This window comes from Rhincodon typus, chromosome 1 (assembly GCF_021869965.1).
Source record: "Rhincodon typus isolate 14 chromosome 1, sRhiTyp1.1, whole genome shotgun sequence".
Taxonomy (NCBI): domain Eukaryota; kingdom Metazoa; phylum Chordata; class Chondrichthyes; order Orectolobiformes; family Rhincodontidae; genus Rhincodon; species Rhincodon typus.
In genome coordinates, this window is record NC_063332.1 from 175138170 (window position 1) to 175158674 (window position 20505).

General features: G+C 44.1%; 1 protein-coding gene across 1 annotated transcript; it reads left to right on the forward strand.

Moving 5' to 3' along the window:
• The first annotated feature begins 5782 nt into the window (after nt 1–5782).
• Nucleotides 5783–20494, forward strand: LOC109925072 (proepiregulin-like). The gene is made up of 5 exons (XM_048603311.1): nt 5783–5898; nt 12613–12699; nt 14650–14773; nt 17686–17832; nt 20135–20494. Exons 1-5 carry the CDS (start codon nt 5835–5837, stop codon nt 20271–20273), a joined length of 561 nt encoding a protein of 186 aa, XP_048459268.1. The 5' UTR covers nt 5783–5834; the 3' UTR covers nt 20274–20494.
• Nucleotides 20495–20505: the final 11 nt, after the last annotated feature.

A 20505-nucleotide genomic window follows, 5' to 3' on the forward strand; every position in this document is an offset into this window, starting at 1 on the left:
GTGTGGAGGGATATATGCCAGGGGCAGGCAGGTGGGATTAGTTTAGTTTGGGATTATGGTCGGCATGGACTGGTTGGACCGAAGGGTCTGTTTCCGTGCTGTATGACTCTATGAGTCTATGAGGGTAGTTCATGTGTGGAATGAACTATCAGACTAAGTTTAGGTATGGGCACAGTTACAACATTTAAAAGACTTTGGACAGGTACCTGAATAGGAAAGGGTTAGAGGGATATGGGCTAAACGCAGGCAAGCGGGACTAGTTTAGGTTGGGAAACTTGGTCAGCACGGACGAGTTGGACCGAAGGGTCTGTTTCTGTGCTGTATGACTCTATGAGTAATGTGAATATAAGAATTCTTGGTTGAAAAGTAGGATGTCAACTCATAAACCGAGAATGTAAAAAAAGCATGTGTTCTGGGAGCTGAAAATTGGATCTCTCTTATATGCCAGGTTGACATTTTCAAACATTTCTACCAAACCTCCAAGGACAGGGGCAGCAGACACATGGGAACACCACCACCCCCTCTGCAAGTTCCAAATCGCTCCCCATCCTGTCTTGGGAATATATAACCATTCCCTCAGTGTCACTGGATCAAAATCCTGGAATTCCCTCCCTAAGGGCATTGTGGGTCTACCTACAGCAGGTGGACTGCAGCAGTTCAAGAAGGCAGCTCACCCCCACCTTCTCAAGGGGCAACTAGGGATGGGCAATACATAATGTATTGCATATGGTGGAGCAGACTCATACAGTTATGGTCCCCTTCCTTGAGGAAGTATGTAATTACATTGGAAGCAGATCAGAGAAGTTTCATTGGATTAGTAGGAGTAGGCCATTCAGCCCCTCGAGCCTGCTCCATTATTTGATACAATCATGGCTGATCTCATTTTTGTTTTAACTCCACTATCTTGCCCTCTCTCCAACCCATTATAAATTCCAAATCTGTTTTTCTCCTCCTTAAGTTTATTCAGTATCCTGGCATCTGAGGGAGTGAATTCTACAGGTTCTCACTGTTTGGGCGGCACGGTAGCTCAGTGGTTAGCACTGCTGCGTCACACACCCAGGATCTGAGTTCACTGCCAGTCTTGGGCAACTGTCTGCGAGCAGTTTGCACATTCTCCTTGTGTCTGTGTGAGTGTCCTCCCACAGTCCAAAGATGTGCAGGTTAGGGTGGATTAGCCATGCTAAATAGTGTCCAGGGATGTGTGGGTTAGCCACAGTGAATGTGGAGTTACAGGGATATGATAGGGAGTTGGATCTGGATAGGATGCTCTCTGGGGGGTTGGTGTGGACTCGATGGGCTGAATGGCCTCTTTCCACCCTGTAGGAATTCTGTGATTCTTCAGGAAGTCAATTCTCCCCATCTCTGTTTTAAATCAGCCACCTCCTTATCCTAAACCATGACCTCACATTCTAGACTGCCCCACGAGGGGAATTATCCTCTCTACATCTATTTTGTCAGTCCCTTTAGCATCTTGTAAGCCTCAATTAGATTTCCTCTCATTCTTCTAAACTCCTGGGAGTATAGCCCTAAAATCTTCAATCTCTCTTCATAAGACAAGCCTTGATCTCTGTATTAATCTAGTAAACCTTCCCTAAACTGCCTCCAATACAATTACATCCATTCTCAAGTGAGGGGACCAAAACTGCATGCAGTACTCTAAACATCATCTCACTTAGACTTTATAAATCAGATCATAGGGCGCAAATCTCATCCTTCTTAGCAAATGTTTATAAAATAGAAGTTCAGCCTCAGCTTAGAGAAAAAACGGCTAGGGTGAGGTGTAACAGAGATGTTCAAATTGCAAGAGGCTTTCAATCGAATAATTCAGGGGAAAGTGTTTCCAGAGGGAGCAGATACAAGTTTAATTTAATTACCAAAACAACCAGAGGGTATCTTGTTTGTGAGTCACTGTGATCTGAGAAGGTGATGGATACAGATTCAGTAGAAACTATCAAAAGAATATAGGATACGTCATATCGGATACAGAGACAAAAGGGTATGGATGATGTAAAGGGAAAGGGACTGGAGAATGGAACAAGGGGATAGCTTTTACAAAGATAAACACACACATGATGGGCCAAATGGCCTCCTTCGAGATGGTCCATGTTATCACCCATCTTAGCCATGACGCTTTATAACTGAGCGAAAAATCGAACAGCTCTAGTCGTCTCGTTCTCTGTGCTGAGGACTAATAGAGTCTACACACCCCATTATGGGATGTTTTTGTTCAGCCAATTGCCTAATTCAGAGCTTCCAGTAACAGTCTCATGGTGACTCACCAATAATCAAGCTCCTTTCTGGCATGACATGCAGAACTGATCTAGGCTTGAGCCACAGGTCAACAGAGAGATCTTCTTTTTACTACTGTGTGTTCTTCGGTCTTCCCTTTGATCATTTGCTACATTACAATCTGGGTGGTTTACAGAACCGTAAAATCAGGCAGCGCAGGAGGAGGCTATTCGGCCCGCCATTGTTATACTGACTCCTTGAAGGAACTGTCCAATTAGTCCCACACCCCTGCTTTTTGACCCATGCAAACTGTACCTCTTGGGAGTGTAGATCATTGAGTCATACAGCATGGAAACAGGCCCTTCAGTCCATCTGACATGGTCAATGACCTATCTGAAGAGAGTGCTGGAAGGTGAGCATGGTACACACTGCTCACACTCAGCACGCTTACAAAGCTTTCTCTTTTGACTTTTGACGACGCCGAGAGAGCTCTGCTTGGCTTCAAACAATCACCTGTCTTATCCCCCGAGGGGACTTGCCTCTGTTAACAACACCCCCTCCCATTTCCTTGTTGTCTCCCCTCTAGCCTTTGGATGATTAACACATTGTCCATCTGAGCAGTATCATGCTGCTCTGACATCTGAGGCTTCGCCACAAATAGCAGCTGCTTCCTCAGGTTGTAAATGCCTACACGTCTCTACCCTCCCTCAACCCCTAGATTCTTCTTTAGCTCATCCCTTCGACTGAAGATTTATCCCCACCTGAACCATTTCCTTGTTTGTTCAGCTCTTGCTGTCTACGTCTGATTCCACTTCTCTGAAGTGTTTAGGAATGTATCGCAGCATGAATTGACCTATAAAATCACCAGACGTCATTGCTGTGATTGCGCTGGTTCTGGCAAATGGATCCACTGTGGCTTTCTCTCCTAAAGTTTAGACATACCTAAAATTTTCACCGCAGTCTCTGGGGTTTGAGGATGAAACTTCATCTGAAAGCTGAGGGGAAATCTTCCAATCTCCTACCCCCAGTGTGCAGACCCAGCACAAGCACACAGGTAATGTGACACATCGATCAGGCAACACACACTGTCCTGACACACAGTGGAAGGAAGAGGCTAAGGCTCAGAACATATTTGTTATACATGGACGTTTAGGGGAAGGGTCACAAACACTGAGATACACACTCACCAGAATTATTTCTTGTGAAAAAAATATTTATTTCACTCGCGGTCTGAGGATATTCATCACAAAGGAGCAGAAAAGGTTTTCTTTTACAGGCATGATTAATAGCTTGGCGAATTGAAACCTGTAAAGATCCTTTTGGAATAAGGAATCTCTTCACTCGCTCCTATGCTGCTTAATATGGACTCAACCTGTACAAGAGTCAAGATTTCAAAATTCTCATTTTCTCCATCTCTGTCACCTCCTCCAGCCCCTACACCCCTCCCTATCTCTGTGTCCTCCTCCAGCCCCCTACACCCCTCCCTATCTCTGTCACCTCCTCCAGCCCCTACACCCCTCCCTATCTCTGTAACCCCCTCCAGCCCCTACACCCCTCCCTATCGCTGTAACCCCCTCCAGCCCCTACACCCCTCCCTATCTCCATAACGTCCTCCAGCCCCTACACCCCTCCCTATCTCTGTCACCTCCTCCAGCCCCTACACCCCCTCCCTATCTCCATAACCTCCTCTGGCTCCACAGCCGTCTACACTTTTCACTCCTTTAATTCTACCTCTTAAGCTTCTTAATGTTAAGGACTCCCCCATCGATAGATGTTCCTTCAGCGGCCTGGTCCCTAAGCCTAGGGCTGGACTTATACACTTAATTGTAGGGTCCTGAGGAGTGCTGCCGAACAGAGACCTTAGAGTGCAATTTCAAAGTTCCTTGAAAGTGGAGTTCCAGGTAGACAGAACAGTAAAGAAGGTATGCGCCTTTATTGGTCAGTGCATTGAGTATAGGAATTGGGAGGTGATATTGCAGCTCGACACAACATTGGTTAGGCCACTTTTAAAGTATTGCATGCAATTCTGGTCTCCCTGCTGCAGGAAAGATGTTGTGAAACTTGAAAGGGTTCACAAAAAATTAACAAGGATGTTGCCAGGGTTGGGGGGTTTGAGCTACAGGGAGAGGCTGGATAGGCTGGGGCTATTTTCCCTGGAGTGTCTGAGGCTGAGGGGTGACCTTATAGAAGTTTATAAGATCATGAGGGGCATAGATAAGGTGAATAGCCAAGGTCTTTTCCCAGGGATAGGTGAGTCCAAAACTAGATGGGATAGGTTTAAGGTGAGAGGGGAAAGATTTAAGAGGGACCTAAGGGGCAAATTTTTCACGCAGAGGGTGGTGCGTGTATGGAATGAGCTGCCAGAGGAAGTGGAGGAGGTCGGTACAATTATAATATTTAAAAGGCATCTGGATGGGTGTATGAATAGGAAGGATTTACAGTGATGTGTGCCAAACGGGACTAGGTTAATTTAGGATATCTGGTCAGCAGGGATGAGTTGGACCGAAGGGTCTGTTTTTGTGCTGTGCAGATCTTTGACCTTTATGACTATGGAATTCCCCCCAGTAACTTCTCAATCCACAGAACTAACCTTTTCGTAACCTGACCCTAATAAGTGGCTGAATGTAAAATTTGATTTGGTAGCTAATCCTGTGAAATGGTGTGATGCAGTAAAGGTGCTATATAAATATGGTCAGAAATCACACCATACCAGGCTATAGTCCAATGAGTTTATGTGGAAACAGTAGCTTTTGGAGTCTCAGTCCTCTTTCAGGTGTTAGTGGGAGAGGGACTATCAGACACAGAATTTATAAGGGTCACACCACTGATGAGGATGTACTAAACAAACCTAAGATGCTGTTAAATCTTTAATCAGTTAGAAAGTTTAACTGGTTAATATATATATGTAAATCGCTAAATTCCTTTCAAGTCATGGTCCTGAGAGAACCTTTGATCCTGTGCTTATAAATTGTGTGTCTGATACTTGGTCTCTCACTAACACCTGAGGAAGGAGCGAGGTTACGAAAGCCTGTGTTTTCAAATAAACCTCTTGGATTATAACCTGGTGTCCTGTGATTTCTGACCTTGTCCCCCGCAATCCCACACCAGCACCTCCACATGATGGCTATATAAATATAACCGTCGTCAGTTGGTTTGTTTCTGTTTTGCACATCGGCAGTACATCCTTTCATAGTCGGCTGTGTTTCTTTCGGTTTGAATATATACGGTTTGATGTGATGGACATGGTTTTGAAGGGTTTGTTGATTTGATGAGCAGCTCCAGGTATTTCCGTGAGAACTCTTGGCTGTGGGTTCGATTCCCACATCAGAAATTCAGCAATGTTTAAGCTTTACTATTCCCGAGTAAGAGTCACGCTGTTTGTTTAGGATCGATATTGATACACGTGAAGGAAATAAGCAATTTTCATAGTACAGACATGAAGATTACACTCAGAATGATTTACTGATGTAGCAATTTCCGGCGTTAACTACCTGAATGCAAATACCTGGCAAATAAAAGTGGGCAGGGCAGGGAGGACTGCACTCAGCATTAGGGCCAGGTACTCTCCCTGTGTGCTGTAGTGCTTTAGGAACCTTGCAGTGTCTATGTCTCTCCTCCTGCCCATGGCCACCAGCACCTGCTCGCGGTGGAACCTGCTCCTTCTCCCAGGTAAGGGTTGAGAGTGGTTTGTGTGAAGGGGGCTGGGATGGTGCAAGCTGGTAGGGACTGCCTGGTGTTCCCTGGAGGATTGGGGCTCTCTCTGCCCACTCTGTGGCTGGGGGAAAGGAGGGATGGCATTGTGAGTGAGAGCTCCCAGCCAAGTCAGCGGTTCCCTCCCAAACCGCTCTCGATTTCCCTCCGCATTTTAAAAATCCAAGTTCTAAACCAGAAACTTTAAACGGCTTGTTTTAGACGGTGAATAACGAAAGGATTGCCACAAGAAGGTGTTCTCTGGAAAGGGGCACCCTATCGGTTGGGGAGGGAGGGGTCACTGGACGGTTATGATCCACCTCTATCTCACATTTCATTCGGGCGCAATTTCGGGCGATCCGTGTCTGTTTACCGCAACCCTCCATAAACTTGGATATATTCACCCCGGAGTAACATGCACAAGACTGGGTTTACTGAGGCCGCATGTTTCATGGAATCTCTCGTTTAAAGTTTAAAATCTCCTCTGCTCTCCCAGAGAAATAGGGGGAAAAGTCTTTGCATTGATCTAGCTCCTTTCTGGACCCCCAAGTGCTTGACAAGGAATGACTTTTAAAGTATTGTTGCAACTGGAGAGTTCGAAACGCAGCAACCGATTTGTGCACAGCAAGCTCCCACAGAGTGAATGTGATCAGGGGTTGAGTTGGGTTGGATTTGGCCGTGATGGGTCAGGGATAGATGTACTGACCATCTCCGTCTCCCTGTAATAGACCCCAGCATTTTGAATGTTCATCCCAGAGAGCAGACACATCCATGGTGTACTGACTTATTCAAAAGATAGCATCTCCAACAGCGCACAATTCCCTCAGGATTAAACCCTGTTTACTTTCCTCTAATTCTGGCTCTTAGTGTCACAGAGTCATACAGACCCTTCGGTCCAACCTGTCCATGCCGTCCATAATCCCAATCTAAACGAGCTCCATCTGCCTGCATTTAGCCCATATCCCTCCAAACACTTCTTATTCATGTACTTATCCAAATGTCTTTTAAACACTTTAACTGTACCCACATCCACCACTTCCTCTGGAAGTTCATTCCATACATGAGCCACCGTCTGCATAAACAAGAATTGCCCCTCGTCTGTTTTTTAAATCTTTCTCCCCTCACCTTAAAAATATGCCCCCTAATCTTGAAATCCCCCACCCCAGGGAAAAGACACCTGCCATTCACCTTATCTGTACCCCTCATTATTTTATAAGCCCTTATAAGGTCACCTCTCAACCTCTTACACTTAAGTGAAAAAAAAGTCCCAGCCTCTCCTTATAATTTGTAGCACCTCAACTTCCTTCAGCCACCTGAGCTCTTTAAGATCACAATTCCCTCCCTAAACATCTCCGGCTCTCACCTTCACTCTCTTTCTTTAAATTGGTCCTGTGAATCTCTTTGTTTGACATTTGGTCACCTGTCCTAATGTTTCTTCCTGTGGCTCATATCTTTCTTTCTTTAGTCTGAAAATTCCCCTGTTCAATGACTGTGGATATTTTACGACATTAAATGAGCTATTTAAATGTGAGTTGTTGCATCAATAATTTACCTGATTTTGAATTTTTGCTTTTTTTCCCCCCAATAAACATTTTCTTACAATGTTTCAGAATTCAAGTTTCTGGCAATACTAAAATGAGGGACTTAATAGTGACAGAAACGGTGAAAAGGCAAGGCTTAAATTTACCACAAAAATGATCAGCTTTACTCTCCGCACTTTGGGACATCCTGAAGTTGTGGAAGGTGCTAGTTAAATCCAATTTCATAGCTGCTTCAATGCAAAAGCAGAATATTGCACATATTGGAAATCTCAACCACAACAAAAAGCCCCAAAAAATGTTGAAATATCCAGGAGGTAGGCAGTGTCTGTGGAGAGAAGGATGTTTTGGAGACAGGGAGAGAGCTAATGTTTCAAGTGGATGACCATTGTCACTTCATGCTTTCAATTCATTTGAAATAATATTGTGTTTATCTTATTTCATATTTTGTAAACACTGATAAGTGCTCCCCTTGGCTACCTTCCTTTGAGAGAGTAGTTTTGAGATTTTTTTTCCCCATAACCCAGTCATTTTACCATGACAATTAATGTTTTTTCCATTCTCTCTTCAATATCTGTACATCACCTTGTGAAATGGTGATTAACTTTGCTTACAATGTTCTAACTCTGTTTTGTCCCATGTCCTGCCAAACCCCTCACTGACTTCTGGTGAACTGGGCAAAATGTTCCTGAACTCTATTCATTCCTGCAGCTCTTGACTGCTTTGTGTTAGCACTGCTATTGTTATATTTACTGTTACATCCAGATCTTTATTCAGATCTCTCTGGACTCAAGATTGTTTTCTTTTAGATTTATGACGCACTTTGCACCGCAATGTGTATCTGGTGTGTGCTACTTAACCTTAAATAGAAGCCTCCATCAGTTATGTTGCTATTCAATTGCATGACTCATTTATTCAGTCAGTTGCAAAATCTATTTGTTCCATCCAATTGCAAAACCCCTGATCTATATCCTCCATTTAAACCAGAGGAGCAGCTGCTCCTGTTTCAATTTAGCAACTTCCAGATTGAACACCGAGGTCAACAATGTCCGATCATAATCACCACTCATTTTTTTTGAACCTGCTGTTGCTATTTCCACCTCCTCCAAACCCATCTTGTTCCATTCCCAGGCCCTTCTGTCATTCACTATAACTGATCCTGATCTATCATAGACATTCTTTTTTGTTCACCCCATCTCCTTCTCTTGCTTCCAATTCTGGTGAAAGACTGTTGACATTGGATTGGAGTTTTCTGTTGGCTTTGAGACACTGATGTTGGAAGGACATGGGAGTTCGTATTCTATGTGTACCAGCAGTGACCAGCAGCTAATCTTCCCAAACCCCCATTGGCTGGTACCCTTCCCAATTCGCCCATTGGCTGGTATCATCCCCAATTCTCCCACTGGCTTGTTACCTCTCCTAATTCCTCATTGGTTGGTGCCAGCATCAAACCCCCATTGGCTGATGCCCTTTGCAATCTCTTATTGGCTGGTGGCCTCCTCCAATTCCTCCCTTTACTTCATTGGTCCCAGAGATAAGTCACTTCAGTTCCATGGAGTGACAGGAGAAACTATGCTTTGCTCCTTCAGGCAGAGAATGTTAAGAGGAAATTTAATAGAGTGCTCAAAGTCATGAAGGATTTTGATAGGGACAGACTGCTTTCAGAGGGTTGGAAGCCAGAGGTCAATGTTTTAAGGTGATTGATAAAAACAACTGAGGTGAATTCTGATCAGTGTAAGTTAGGGGATAGTGTTAAACTAACTTTCAATAGGGAATAGTGAGATGATGTGTCATGGTAATGCCATTGAGCTAGTAATCCAGAGACCCATGAATCACCAATACATTAATCAAATCTGGACCATAACTTCAGTAACTGTGACCCTGAATCTATCATTGATTGTTGTCAAAACCCAACTGGTTCATGAATGTCCTCTAGGAAAGGAATCTGCCACTTTACCTGGTCTGTGTGAGTTTCACTTGACCATAGGGCTGCTCTCTCATTAGAGGGAGACAACTGGTAGTGGTTTAACCTGAGGGTCACCATGCCTCAGGTGATGGGAGAGATTGAGAAGGAGAGTCCTTCACGATAACCTCAGCTGGTGATGGAAATTGAACCCACGCTGTTAGCATTACACCGTTTTGCAAACCAACCATCCAGCCAACTGAGCTAAACCAATCCCACTATTTGACTCCAGACCCACTGTAATGTGCTTATCTCCTAATTGCCCTCTGAAATGGCCGAGCAAGACACTCAGTTCAATGTGGAAATTAGGGATGGACAACAAACATCAGCTTTGCCAAATCCCATGAAAGAATAAAGAACAAGAAAATCCTAGGGCAGGACCTTACAAGGTAAGAATGAAACTCCCAAGCCTTTGTTGACCACGCTCTGTGCAATAGTCTTGTTGCTACTTGTAAGATGTAAAGGGAAAAATGCTGCATTTTTGTTTCTGCGAGGTGTTTGTGGAATGCAGAACCGCACCCATGGTGAAATATTTACAACCTTCAACAAACAACATGACAACGGACACAGATCTGAACTGAAAACAAGCAATTGGGAGTTAATGATTGTAACATAGGTGGGAAAGAAGGGCTTTTATGGCACACTGGCAGTGTCCCTACCCCTAACCTAGGAGACCCAGGTTCAAGTCTGTCCTCCTTCTGAACAGGTTGATTCAGGAAACATATATAAGGTTGAAAATGATAGTGCTTATAAGGGCTATTGTTGTACTGTGGTGGAATCCCTGCCTGAGCTATCAGACCAAGGTTCAAGTCTCATATGCTCCAGAGGTGTGTAATAACAGGTTGAGCAGAAAAGGTTGGAATTATTTTTGATAACATGTCATGGAATAAGCTGTCAATCCCAGGCATTATAGAATTTAACCCTTCGTTCTATGACAGCCAGAGAAAGCAGTAAGTGTTAGACTGATTGGGTAAGAGAGAGGAGGCTCATGTGAAGTCTAAACTCTGGCAAAACCCAGTTGGCTGGACTGTTCCCTCACTGCAACATGAGAGCAGTTCTCATTGACAGACATTCACTCCAGGTCTCAGGGTATCACTAAGTGGTGAATGGCCTCATCTGGTGGAACCTTAACACTGAGTGCTGGCTAGCTTAGTAGCTACTGAGGCATAAACGCCAAATCCTGAAGCTACCCACAGCTGAGGAGCTATTTCCTCGCTGCACTACCCAGTAAAGAGTTGGTGCTGGACGATAACCACATACTGAACAGATACAAGCTCTGAACCTTTTCAGTGGTTTCACTGAATACCCATCTAAATTCTGACAGAACCCAGCAAACCACTGCAAAAAGCCTGTGGGGTGTGAAAATTAGAATTTGGTTATGCAGAGTGATGGCAGACAAAATTTTTCAAAAAGGCTGACCAATGTAAACCTGCAACTGTCCCCCGACTAAGGGTGCTCTGGGTCTCCATCTTACTTGAAATGAGGGGGCGGGGGGTAAAGATTCACATTGCCGCACAATTTTAAACGTTTCAGCCTGATAGTCCCACTGCAATACTGAGGGAGCGCCGCACTGTCAGGGGGTTCAGTGCTGAGGGGGCGCCGCACTGTCGGGGGGTCAGTGCTGAGGGAGTGCCGCACTGTCGGAGGGTCAATGCTGAGGGAGCACCGCACTGTCGGGGTGGTCAGTGCTGAGGGGGCGCCGCACTGTCGGGGGGTCAGTGCTGAGGGGGCGCCGCACTGTCGGAGGGTCAGTACTGAGGGAGTGACGCACTGTCGGAGGGTCAGTGCTGAGGGAGCGCCGCACTGTCGGAGGGTCAGTACCGAGGAAGTGCCGCACTGTCGGAGGGTCAGTGCTGAGGGAGCGCCGCACTGTCGGAGGGTCAGCTGAGGGAACGCCGCACTGTCGGAGGGTCTCACAATAAGAATCCGAATTTGTGACTTTATTAAAACATACAATGAAATGTTGTAAAGCACATTTTGAATCTGAGCTTTAGGAAGAGCTGTTAGTGCAGTTGCCAGAAGAATGGCAGAAGTAGGTATTTTAAGCAGAGCCTTAAAGGAAGAAAGAGGTGGGAGAGGTGAGTGGTTGAAATCCTCGAGTGCAGGCAGCTGGGGGCACGCACACAGAGTGGAGCTAATTAATACTGTTGATGCACAGGAGGATCGTAGCGTCTGGAGGAGGTGACAGAGGTTGGGAGGGGGTGTAGGGGTCTCAGGGTGTGACAGAGATAGGGAGGGGTGTAGGGACTGGAGGAGGTGACAGAGATAGGGAGGGGGTGTAGGGGCTGGAGGAGGTGACAGAGATAGGGAGGGGGTGTAGGGGCTAGACGAAGTGACAGAGATAGGGGAAGCTGTAGGGGATCTGAAAAGGAAAATGAATTTCCAATCATGATTTGTTTCACTGGGAGCCGGGCTCTACAAGTATAACCATTTTGACTTCACCCTGTAGTCAGTCAGATTTAATGAAGTGCAGTTTTTGAGTGAAAGATGAAAGGATATTTCCTGGAAGTTGAGCAAATTGAAAGGGTGAACTGGAATTGACCAACATTGAGGTGCCTGACTTTCTCCTGCAACTGATATGTTTCAGAAACACAAAGATCTTGTTATCTCAAAGGCTTAATCATTTTCAGCCAAATGTACACAGCCTGTTAGTATGCAAATAGTTTACATCACATCAGCACAGAGCTGGGACTGTCACCTCAGGCAATTCCGATTGTTTAGTAACTTTCAAATCTAATGTCTGTCATGGGAGCGTGCTTTCAGCCTTGCCTCAAAATGCTGCTCCCTCAAACCTGAGAAAGGTCATGGTGGGTTCGGCCCCACAGAGTTTTGTTGAATTGGCAAACGAACTGGAGTAGGGGAACAAGGAGAATTATTTTAATGCAGTGTGTTACTGTAATCTGGAACTTGCTGCCTGATAGGGCAGTGGAAGGAGATTCAGTAATAACTTTCAAAAGGGAAATGGAATAATTGCTAGAAAAGGATAAAAAGGGAGGATTTGAGTGTGGGAATGTTGAGGAGCTGTTTGAAAGGTTTGACACAGGCGCAATGGGCTGAATGGCCACTGTCTGGGCTGTGTAATTCTAAATGAAGTGTTTTGGGTGTCAGAAAGAAACGATCTGGCATAACCTCAAAATAAGTTTACCTAGCCACCCTTGATCTTGACAAATCTTGTCTATTTTTTGTCAACAGTGTTTTGTCTGTATCACTTGTGTGATGCTGGAACAGTCATTCCAAGATGTGCCCCCAGACAGCTGACCGGTCAATGCAACAACACAGGTAAAAAACTTCTATTGTCACCTTTTTACGCTTTGTTCAGTATTCAATTTGTTTCCATGCACGTTAGTTTGAGAGAAGGATCCATTGCAAACATTTGCTCTGTCTGATTGGCTGTCTCTCTCTTCAGTTCTGAAGAACAGTCACTGGGACTTGAAACATTAACTCTGTTTCTCTCTCCACAGATGCTGCCAGACCTGCTGAGTTTCTCCAGCACTTTGTTTTTATTTCAGATTTCCAGCATCTGCAGTTCTTTGTTTGATTGTAGGGTGTGCTGTGTTTGGGATGACACACTTGATGTGGGACCTAGGAGCCTGCTTTAGAGCCCATAGCAGTCTTTGTGTTTGAAGAAGAACAGGGTATTCTTCCTAGTGTCCCTGCTAATAACAATCCCTCAGTAAATCAGACCATTTAACATTACCTCTTCCAAGGTGTTTGAGCCTGCTCTGTGCCTCTTTCTGCTGCATTTCTATTGTAATTTTGGACCAGATGAGGTGATGGCCTAGTGGTATTATTGCTGGACTGTTAACCCAGAGACCCAGGGAATGTTCTGGGGACCCAGGCAGATGGTGGAATTTGAATTCAATAAAAGTCTGGAATTAATAGTCTAACAATGACCATGAAACCATCACCAATTGTCAAGAAAAACCCATTTGGTTCACTAATGTCCTTTAGGGAAGGAAACTGCCATCCTTACCTGGTCTGGGCTACATGTGACTCCAGACCCACAGCAACGTAGTTGATACTTAACTTCCTCTTGGGCAATTAGGGATGGGTAATAAATGCTAGCCAAGCCAGTGATGCCCTTATCCCATGAATGAATAAATTTAAAAGAATTTATATCCCCATCTGTTTACAGACCAGTTATGTTTCTTTAAAGTGGACAAAGTATGAAATCCCCGTACTTATGAAGAGGTTCATGGTTTGGAATAAGCAACACTAAATTTTACCATACAATGTTGTAATATTAATATCTATACACACAACTTGTGCTGTAACATCCACAACTAACCAGAGGTAACCCACTCTGACTGAGCACATCAAATCGCAAATTTAGTCAAGAAAGATCCCATGGATTTCCCAGCAGCTTCCAGGTATCAGTGACATTATGTGGCACCAAACCTAATTAAAACCTTCACAAGGAACCATGATTCTTTGTTTTTTATCTCCTGGCCTTGAAACTTCCTCAGGATCCACTCCATCAATGTCTGCTTAAATGACTGCTCATATTCTGGAATTTCACCTTCTTTTCTATGATCAGTGCTTCCTTGGATTTGGAAATTGCTCTCCAGCCCTTGCTCACAAGTCCAACACCAGTTCTTCACAGGCAATTGGTGTCACCAATGGGTGACATAAAGACCCTGGATGTTTTTCCTGAGCTTTAATCTTGCTGGGCTGCACCAATTCAGTCCCAGAATTTCCTTGGGGCATTTTCCAGAACCCAAACACACAGGAACGGTGTAGTTCAGCCCTTTCTCAACAGTGCAACAGTAGCACTGATTACTATGGAACATGCCTCTGTCTCTCTCTCTCCTTCACACACTGCCTTACGGAGTCTGACTTCAACCACCTCCCTGAACCAGTTTGAGTGACCCCTATTGAAATCCATGCAACAAGCCCATGCTTGTTTCTAGGCAATATTGAATGTAACTACTATTTTGGAATAGTCAAATGCAGCAACGCCTCCAAACTCTCTGTTCCCTGAATATTACAGTTTTTTTTTTATAGACTGCTGGCTTAAACAGGACAAATTGCATTAAAAAAAGAGGATTTTGTTACAATTTCAGACCAGTTGGGTGGAAATAAGAAGTATCTCAGGGGTTTAATGATGCTTGTGTTTTGCTTTGACTTCTTCCTTATGTCCATGTTTTAAACCTCTAACGTAATTTCAAGTATTAAGGATATTTTATTTTAACTTTGCTGTATGGTTAAAGCTTATTCTTTATCAAACAGAGACACCAGTTCCAACTTCTCCAACCCCTGAGGTGAGGCAATCAAAGTGTCCTCTTTCCATGGAAAATTATTGTCTTAATGGAGACTGTGTGTACATTCCACATGAAAACATACACTACTGCAGGTGAGGAACTATGAAACACAATGAACGTGTCTAATTCCTCTCAGTGATTACTCACTTGTGCCGAATGCTATGTGCAGCTGCTGTGAACACATGGGAGGGGAAAAATTCAAATCAGCAAAGTTAATACTTTAGATCTTGATGAGGCCACACCTTGAGTATTGTGTGCAGTTTTGGTCTCCTAGTCTGGGGAAGGACATTCTTGCTGTTGAGGGAGTCCTGTGAAGGTTCACCAGACTGATTCGCGGGATGGCAGGACTGGCATATGAAGAAAGACTGGATCCACTGGGCTTGTACTCACTGGAATTTAGTAGAATGATGGAGGATTTCATAGAAACACATAAAATCCTCATGAGACTGGACAGGCTAGATGCAGGAAGAATGTTCCCAGTGATGGGGGAGTCCAGAACAAGGGGTCACTGTCTAAGAATAAGGGGTAGACCAATCAGAACTGAGATGAGGGAAGGTTCCTTTACTCAGAAACCTGTGAACCTGTGGAATTCTCTCCCACAGGAAGCTGTTGGGGTCAGTTCATTAGATATATTCAAGAGGGAGCTGGACGTGGCCCTTGTGGATAAAGGGATCAAGGTGTATGGGAAGAGGGCGGGAATGGGATATTGAGATTGCATGGTCTGCCATGATCATATTGAATGGTGGTGCAAGCTCAAAGGGCTGAATGGCCTACTCCTGCACCTATTTTCTATGTTTCTGCGTTAAAATGACAACCAAGAGGCAGGTCAGTCATAGACTGGTGATCTTATTGCCCAATGCACCTATACCAAGTGTTACCCAGCAACAACATTGTTTCATTCAACAACGCTCCTTCATACTCTGCAGCATTCCCCAGAGGCAGGCAACACAAAGGGTCACCTTCAGGTGAAGTAGGGTAAGAATGTGAGTCAACTGGAACAGGGTGGACGGACACATAACAATCTTAGATTGAAATTCATAACACCTCTGTTCTTGTTTAACAGCGTGCTGTCTTAGACACATACTGGACTGTGACATATCTACAGTTTCCAGAAAGCCTCTCCACCCACAAACAGGAATCACAATGTACTCAGGCTGTGCACTTTGAAGATTCCTGAGTTTCACAAATCCAGCCTTCTATGAGCCAGCATTTCATACCTGGTTAAATGAGCAATGTTGGAGACTGTGGGATCTGTAATTTGTACCAATCCTGTATAAGCATGTTTAGAAAGCAGATGTCATAAAACATAAACAGCACTAAACCCCTGAGATACTTCTCATTTCCATCCACGTCGCCTGAAATTGGAACAAAATCCTCTTTATATGCATACAATTAGAACATAGAACATAGAACATTACAGCGCAGTACAGGCCCTTCGGCCCTCGATGTTGCGCCGACCTGTGAAACCAATCTGAAGCCCATCTAACCTAAACTATTCCATTATCATCCATATGTTTATCCAATGACCATTTAAATGCCCTTAAAGTTGGCGAGTCTACTACTTTTGCAGGCAGGGCATTCCACGTCCTTACTACTCTCTGAGTAAAGAACCTACCTCTGACATCTGTCCTATATCTATCACCTCTCAATTTAAAGCTATGTCCCCTCGTGCTAGCCATCACCATCCGAGGAAAAAGGCCCCCACTGTCCACCCTGTCTAATCCTCTGATCATCTTGTATGTCTCTATCAAGTCACCTCTTAACCTTCTTTTCTCTAACAAAAACAGCCTCAAGTCCCTCAGCCTTTCTTCATAAGACCTTCCCTCCATACCAGGCAACATCCTGGTAAATCTCCTCTGCACCCTTTCCAATGCTTCCACATCCTTCCGATAATGCGGTGACCAGAACTGTACGCAATACTCCAAGTGTGGCCGCACCAGAGTTTTGTACAGCTGCAACATGACCTCATGGCTCCGAAACTCAATCCCGCTACCAATAAAACCTAACACACCGTACGCCTTCTTAACAACGCTATCAACCTGGGTGGCAACTTTCAGTGATCTATGCACATGGACACCGAGATCTCTCTGCTCATCCACACTACCAAGAATCTTACCATTAGCCCAGTACTCTGTATTCCTGTTACTTCTTCCAAAGTGAATCACCTCACACCTTTCCGCATTAAACTCCATTTGCCACCTCTCAGCCCAGCTCTGCAGCCTATCTATGTCCCTCTGTAACCTGCAACATCCTTCCACACTATCCACAACTCCACCGACTTTGGTGTCATCCGCAAATTTACTAACCCATCCTTTTATGCCCTCATCCAGGTCATTTATAAAAATGACAAACAGCAGTGGCCCCAAAACAGATCCTTGAGGTACACCACTAGTAACTGAACTCCAGGATGAACATTTCCCATCAACCACCACCCTCTGTCTTCTTACAGCTAGCCAATTTCTGATCCAAACCGCTAAATCACCCTCAATCCCATACCTCCATATTTTCTGCAATAGCCTACCATGGGGAACCTTATCAAACGCTTTACTGAAATCCAAATACACCACATCAACCGCTTTACCCTCATCCACCTTGCCACTGTGTAACCCGGCCGTGTAAAAATTGTAATATTCAGGGAATAGGGAATCCAAAGAGGTTGTCACATTTGACTGTTACAAAATGCTGGTCACTTTCAATATTTCCTCAGAACTAGGGTGAGGCTTGTTGCAAAAATTTTAACTGGCCATTCACAAAGCTCCATGGGAATGGTCCCAAGATTTCCGATTTTGCGCTTATTGTGTTAAAATACCTCGAGAGGCACAAGATGCTTATGCACATAGAAACAAGACGAGACTATTCAGCCCCTTAATTAAATCCAGGATGAAGCAGGAATTAATTGTACCCATCTGCATTAGTACAGAGGAATGGAACCCAAGGATTTCTCTGAGTTGGTGGTAGGTGTGAGGAGGACCTTATAGTTAATTCTACAATTTTTCTCCTTCAGGTGCACAAAAGGATACAGTGGTGCTAGGTGCATGCACTTTGAACTGGTCCAGCAACCAATGAGCAAACAAGATGTGGCACTGACGGTGGCTGTAACGTTCCTTGCTGTCGTGGGCCTGCTGATTGTCTCTTACTTGATCTACATGAGGTATTTATTGACTGCCCAGTCTTCAAAATCTAAAGCATGTCAATCCCTTGCTTTATTTAATTGTACAAACAGAAAAGTTGTAGAATTACACAAGATTTGCAGCACATATGTAGGTCCTTGTCAGAAGTAGTGTCTGCATGCTATATGACCTCCTTGTCCCCCAAATCCCACCCTATCAGTCTACCTTTTTTCTGCATTTTACCCCGTATCAATAGCTAGTTTCCCCTTGAATATATCTACCTTAGTCATAGACTTATAGAAAATAGGAGCAAGAGTAGGCCATTTGGCCCTTCGAGCCTGCTCTGCCTCTCCGTATGATTATGGCTCATTCTCTATCTCACTACCATGCCCTCTCTTCCTTTCCATCATCCTTTGATGCCTTTAACATCTCAAAATTTATTCACCTCAACTATTCCCTGTGAGAGCATGTCCCACATTCTGATTTATTTATTGTCGTGTGTATTCTCATCACTCTCTGGCTGAAGAAATTTCCTCTGAATTCCTGGTTAGATTTTTCCTGTGATTATCTGATATTGATAGTCTCTGGTTTTATGGATGAAGATTCTAATTGTAGCTTCTGGGTTATATCTTGCGTGTAAAGCCTTGCTCACAAAGCTGGTGCACAGAGCTAATATTTTTGATGCTGGCATTTTATTCACAGTTTTACTATCTTTGAATTTCATAGCGCTTAGAAGGGATGGTTCTTTGACCTTTGTCCTCATTGTTCCATAGTCTATGACATCCACCATCTAGAAGGACGAGGGCAGCAGATACATGGGAACACCACCCCTGACAAAATCCCCTCCAAGACACTCACCGTCCTGACTTGGAAATATATCACCTTTCCTTCAGTGTCATTGGGTCAAAATCCTGGAATTCCCTCCCTAAGGGACATTGTGGGTCAACCCACAGCACATGGACTGCAGCGGTTCAAGAAGGCAGCTCACTACCACCTCTGGAGGGCAGTTAGGGATGAGCAATGAAAGTTGACCCAGCCAGTGATGGATCGCTGCTAAGAAATTAATTAAAAATAATGACCAGAAAACTATTTAGCATTTGTTGGTATTGTATATAGGCCTCAGATTAACATTCACGTCAATTAAGATTCACATTAATGGTAGGGCTGATTCCTACATGGCCCAGGTGAACATAGAGATATTAGCACCAGGAAATGGAGCATTCAGGTCTCAAACCTGCCCTGCTATCCTTGTGGTTCATTGCTGATTTGAATTTCAAATCAATTTACACGCTGTTGATCCTTATCTCCTGATACCCTTCCTGAACAGTATGTACCTATGTCTAGAAACTCCAGTGGTGCTAACATTTTGAGAAGAGAGCTCCAGAGTTCTGCTTTCCTTTGTGCTGAAATTGTCTTTCTTGATTTCAGTCCTGAACAGCCTGATTCTAATTTTAAAATTATGTCCCTTTTTTCTTAATTCTGCTCATTGGATGGGACCCAAATACAACCTTCCTGGGATGGTTGGACTGATGTATGAAGGGAGATTGGATCCAGTTGGGACTATATTCATTGGAGTTTAGAAAAATGAGGGGCACCTCATAGAAACCGTTAAAATTTTAACGGGATTAGACACAGCTAACACAGGAAGGATGCTCCCGATGATCAGGGAGGCTAGAACTGGGCTCACAGTCTAGGATATGAAGTAAGCCTTTTAGGATTGAGAGGAGGAGAAATGTCTTCACCTGGATAGTGGTGGAATTCTCTGTCAGAGGAAGCGTTTGAGGCAAAAACATTGAATGCTTTCAAGAAGGAGGTAGATACAGTTTTTAGGGCTAAAGGGATCAAAGGGTGTTGGGGGGAGAAAGTGGGAACAGGGGGCTGAGTTGGATGATCAGCCATGATCCTATTGAATGGTGCGGCAGGCTTGAAGGGCTGAATGGCCTATACTTACTCCTATTCTCTACGCTTTCTTCCATTTGTCTCTCATCTGTAGTGAACCTCTCCTGAACATTCTCTGCTTCAAGAAGAACAATCCCAGTTTCTTGAGTCTATTCATTTAATCAAAACCCCTCGTTCCTGGAATTATTTTCAGTAAATCTCCTCCAGCCTTGACACTGAATTGCACACAGGACTGATGGCAGGGCTGCAACCAGTAACTTATAATGATTCAGCAGAACCTCCTGCCAAACTCTTTCTATTTGACAATCAATGTGTAAAGGTTTTCACAAAGATCTCGCCTCCACCTCACTCAGTCACCGTACGCTGACATCATGATTGCTTGCAAGCACAGGTTCCTTACTGAATATGTAATATGATACAAGATCTTTTTTTTTAATTTTACAGGTTTAGGAAGAACAGATCTAGACATCAATCACAAAACACTAGAGAGAAAGATCCAACCAAAACTGAGTCTAAAGAGTTGTTCTTGGGGCAGGACTCATTACCTCCAAATGGAACATTTCACAACCTGCTTCACTGCTAAACACAACCAGTAACTTGAAGAATGTAACATAAACACACTAAAAAAAATGATGTGGGATTTTGGGCTAGCTTCAGCTGCAGATGTGTTAGTATTTGTATCTCCGAGACACAGAGTTTGGATTACTGTGAAAACTAGCCCTTTGTTTTGGAGATAGTAGGAACTGCAGATGCTGGAGAATCTGAGATAACAAGGTGTAGAGCTGGATGAACACAGTAGGTCAAGCAGCATCAGA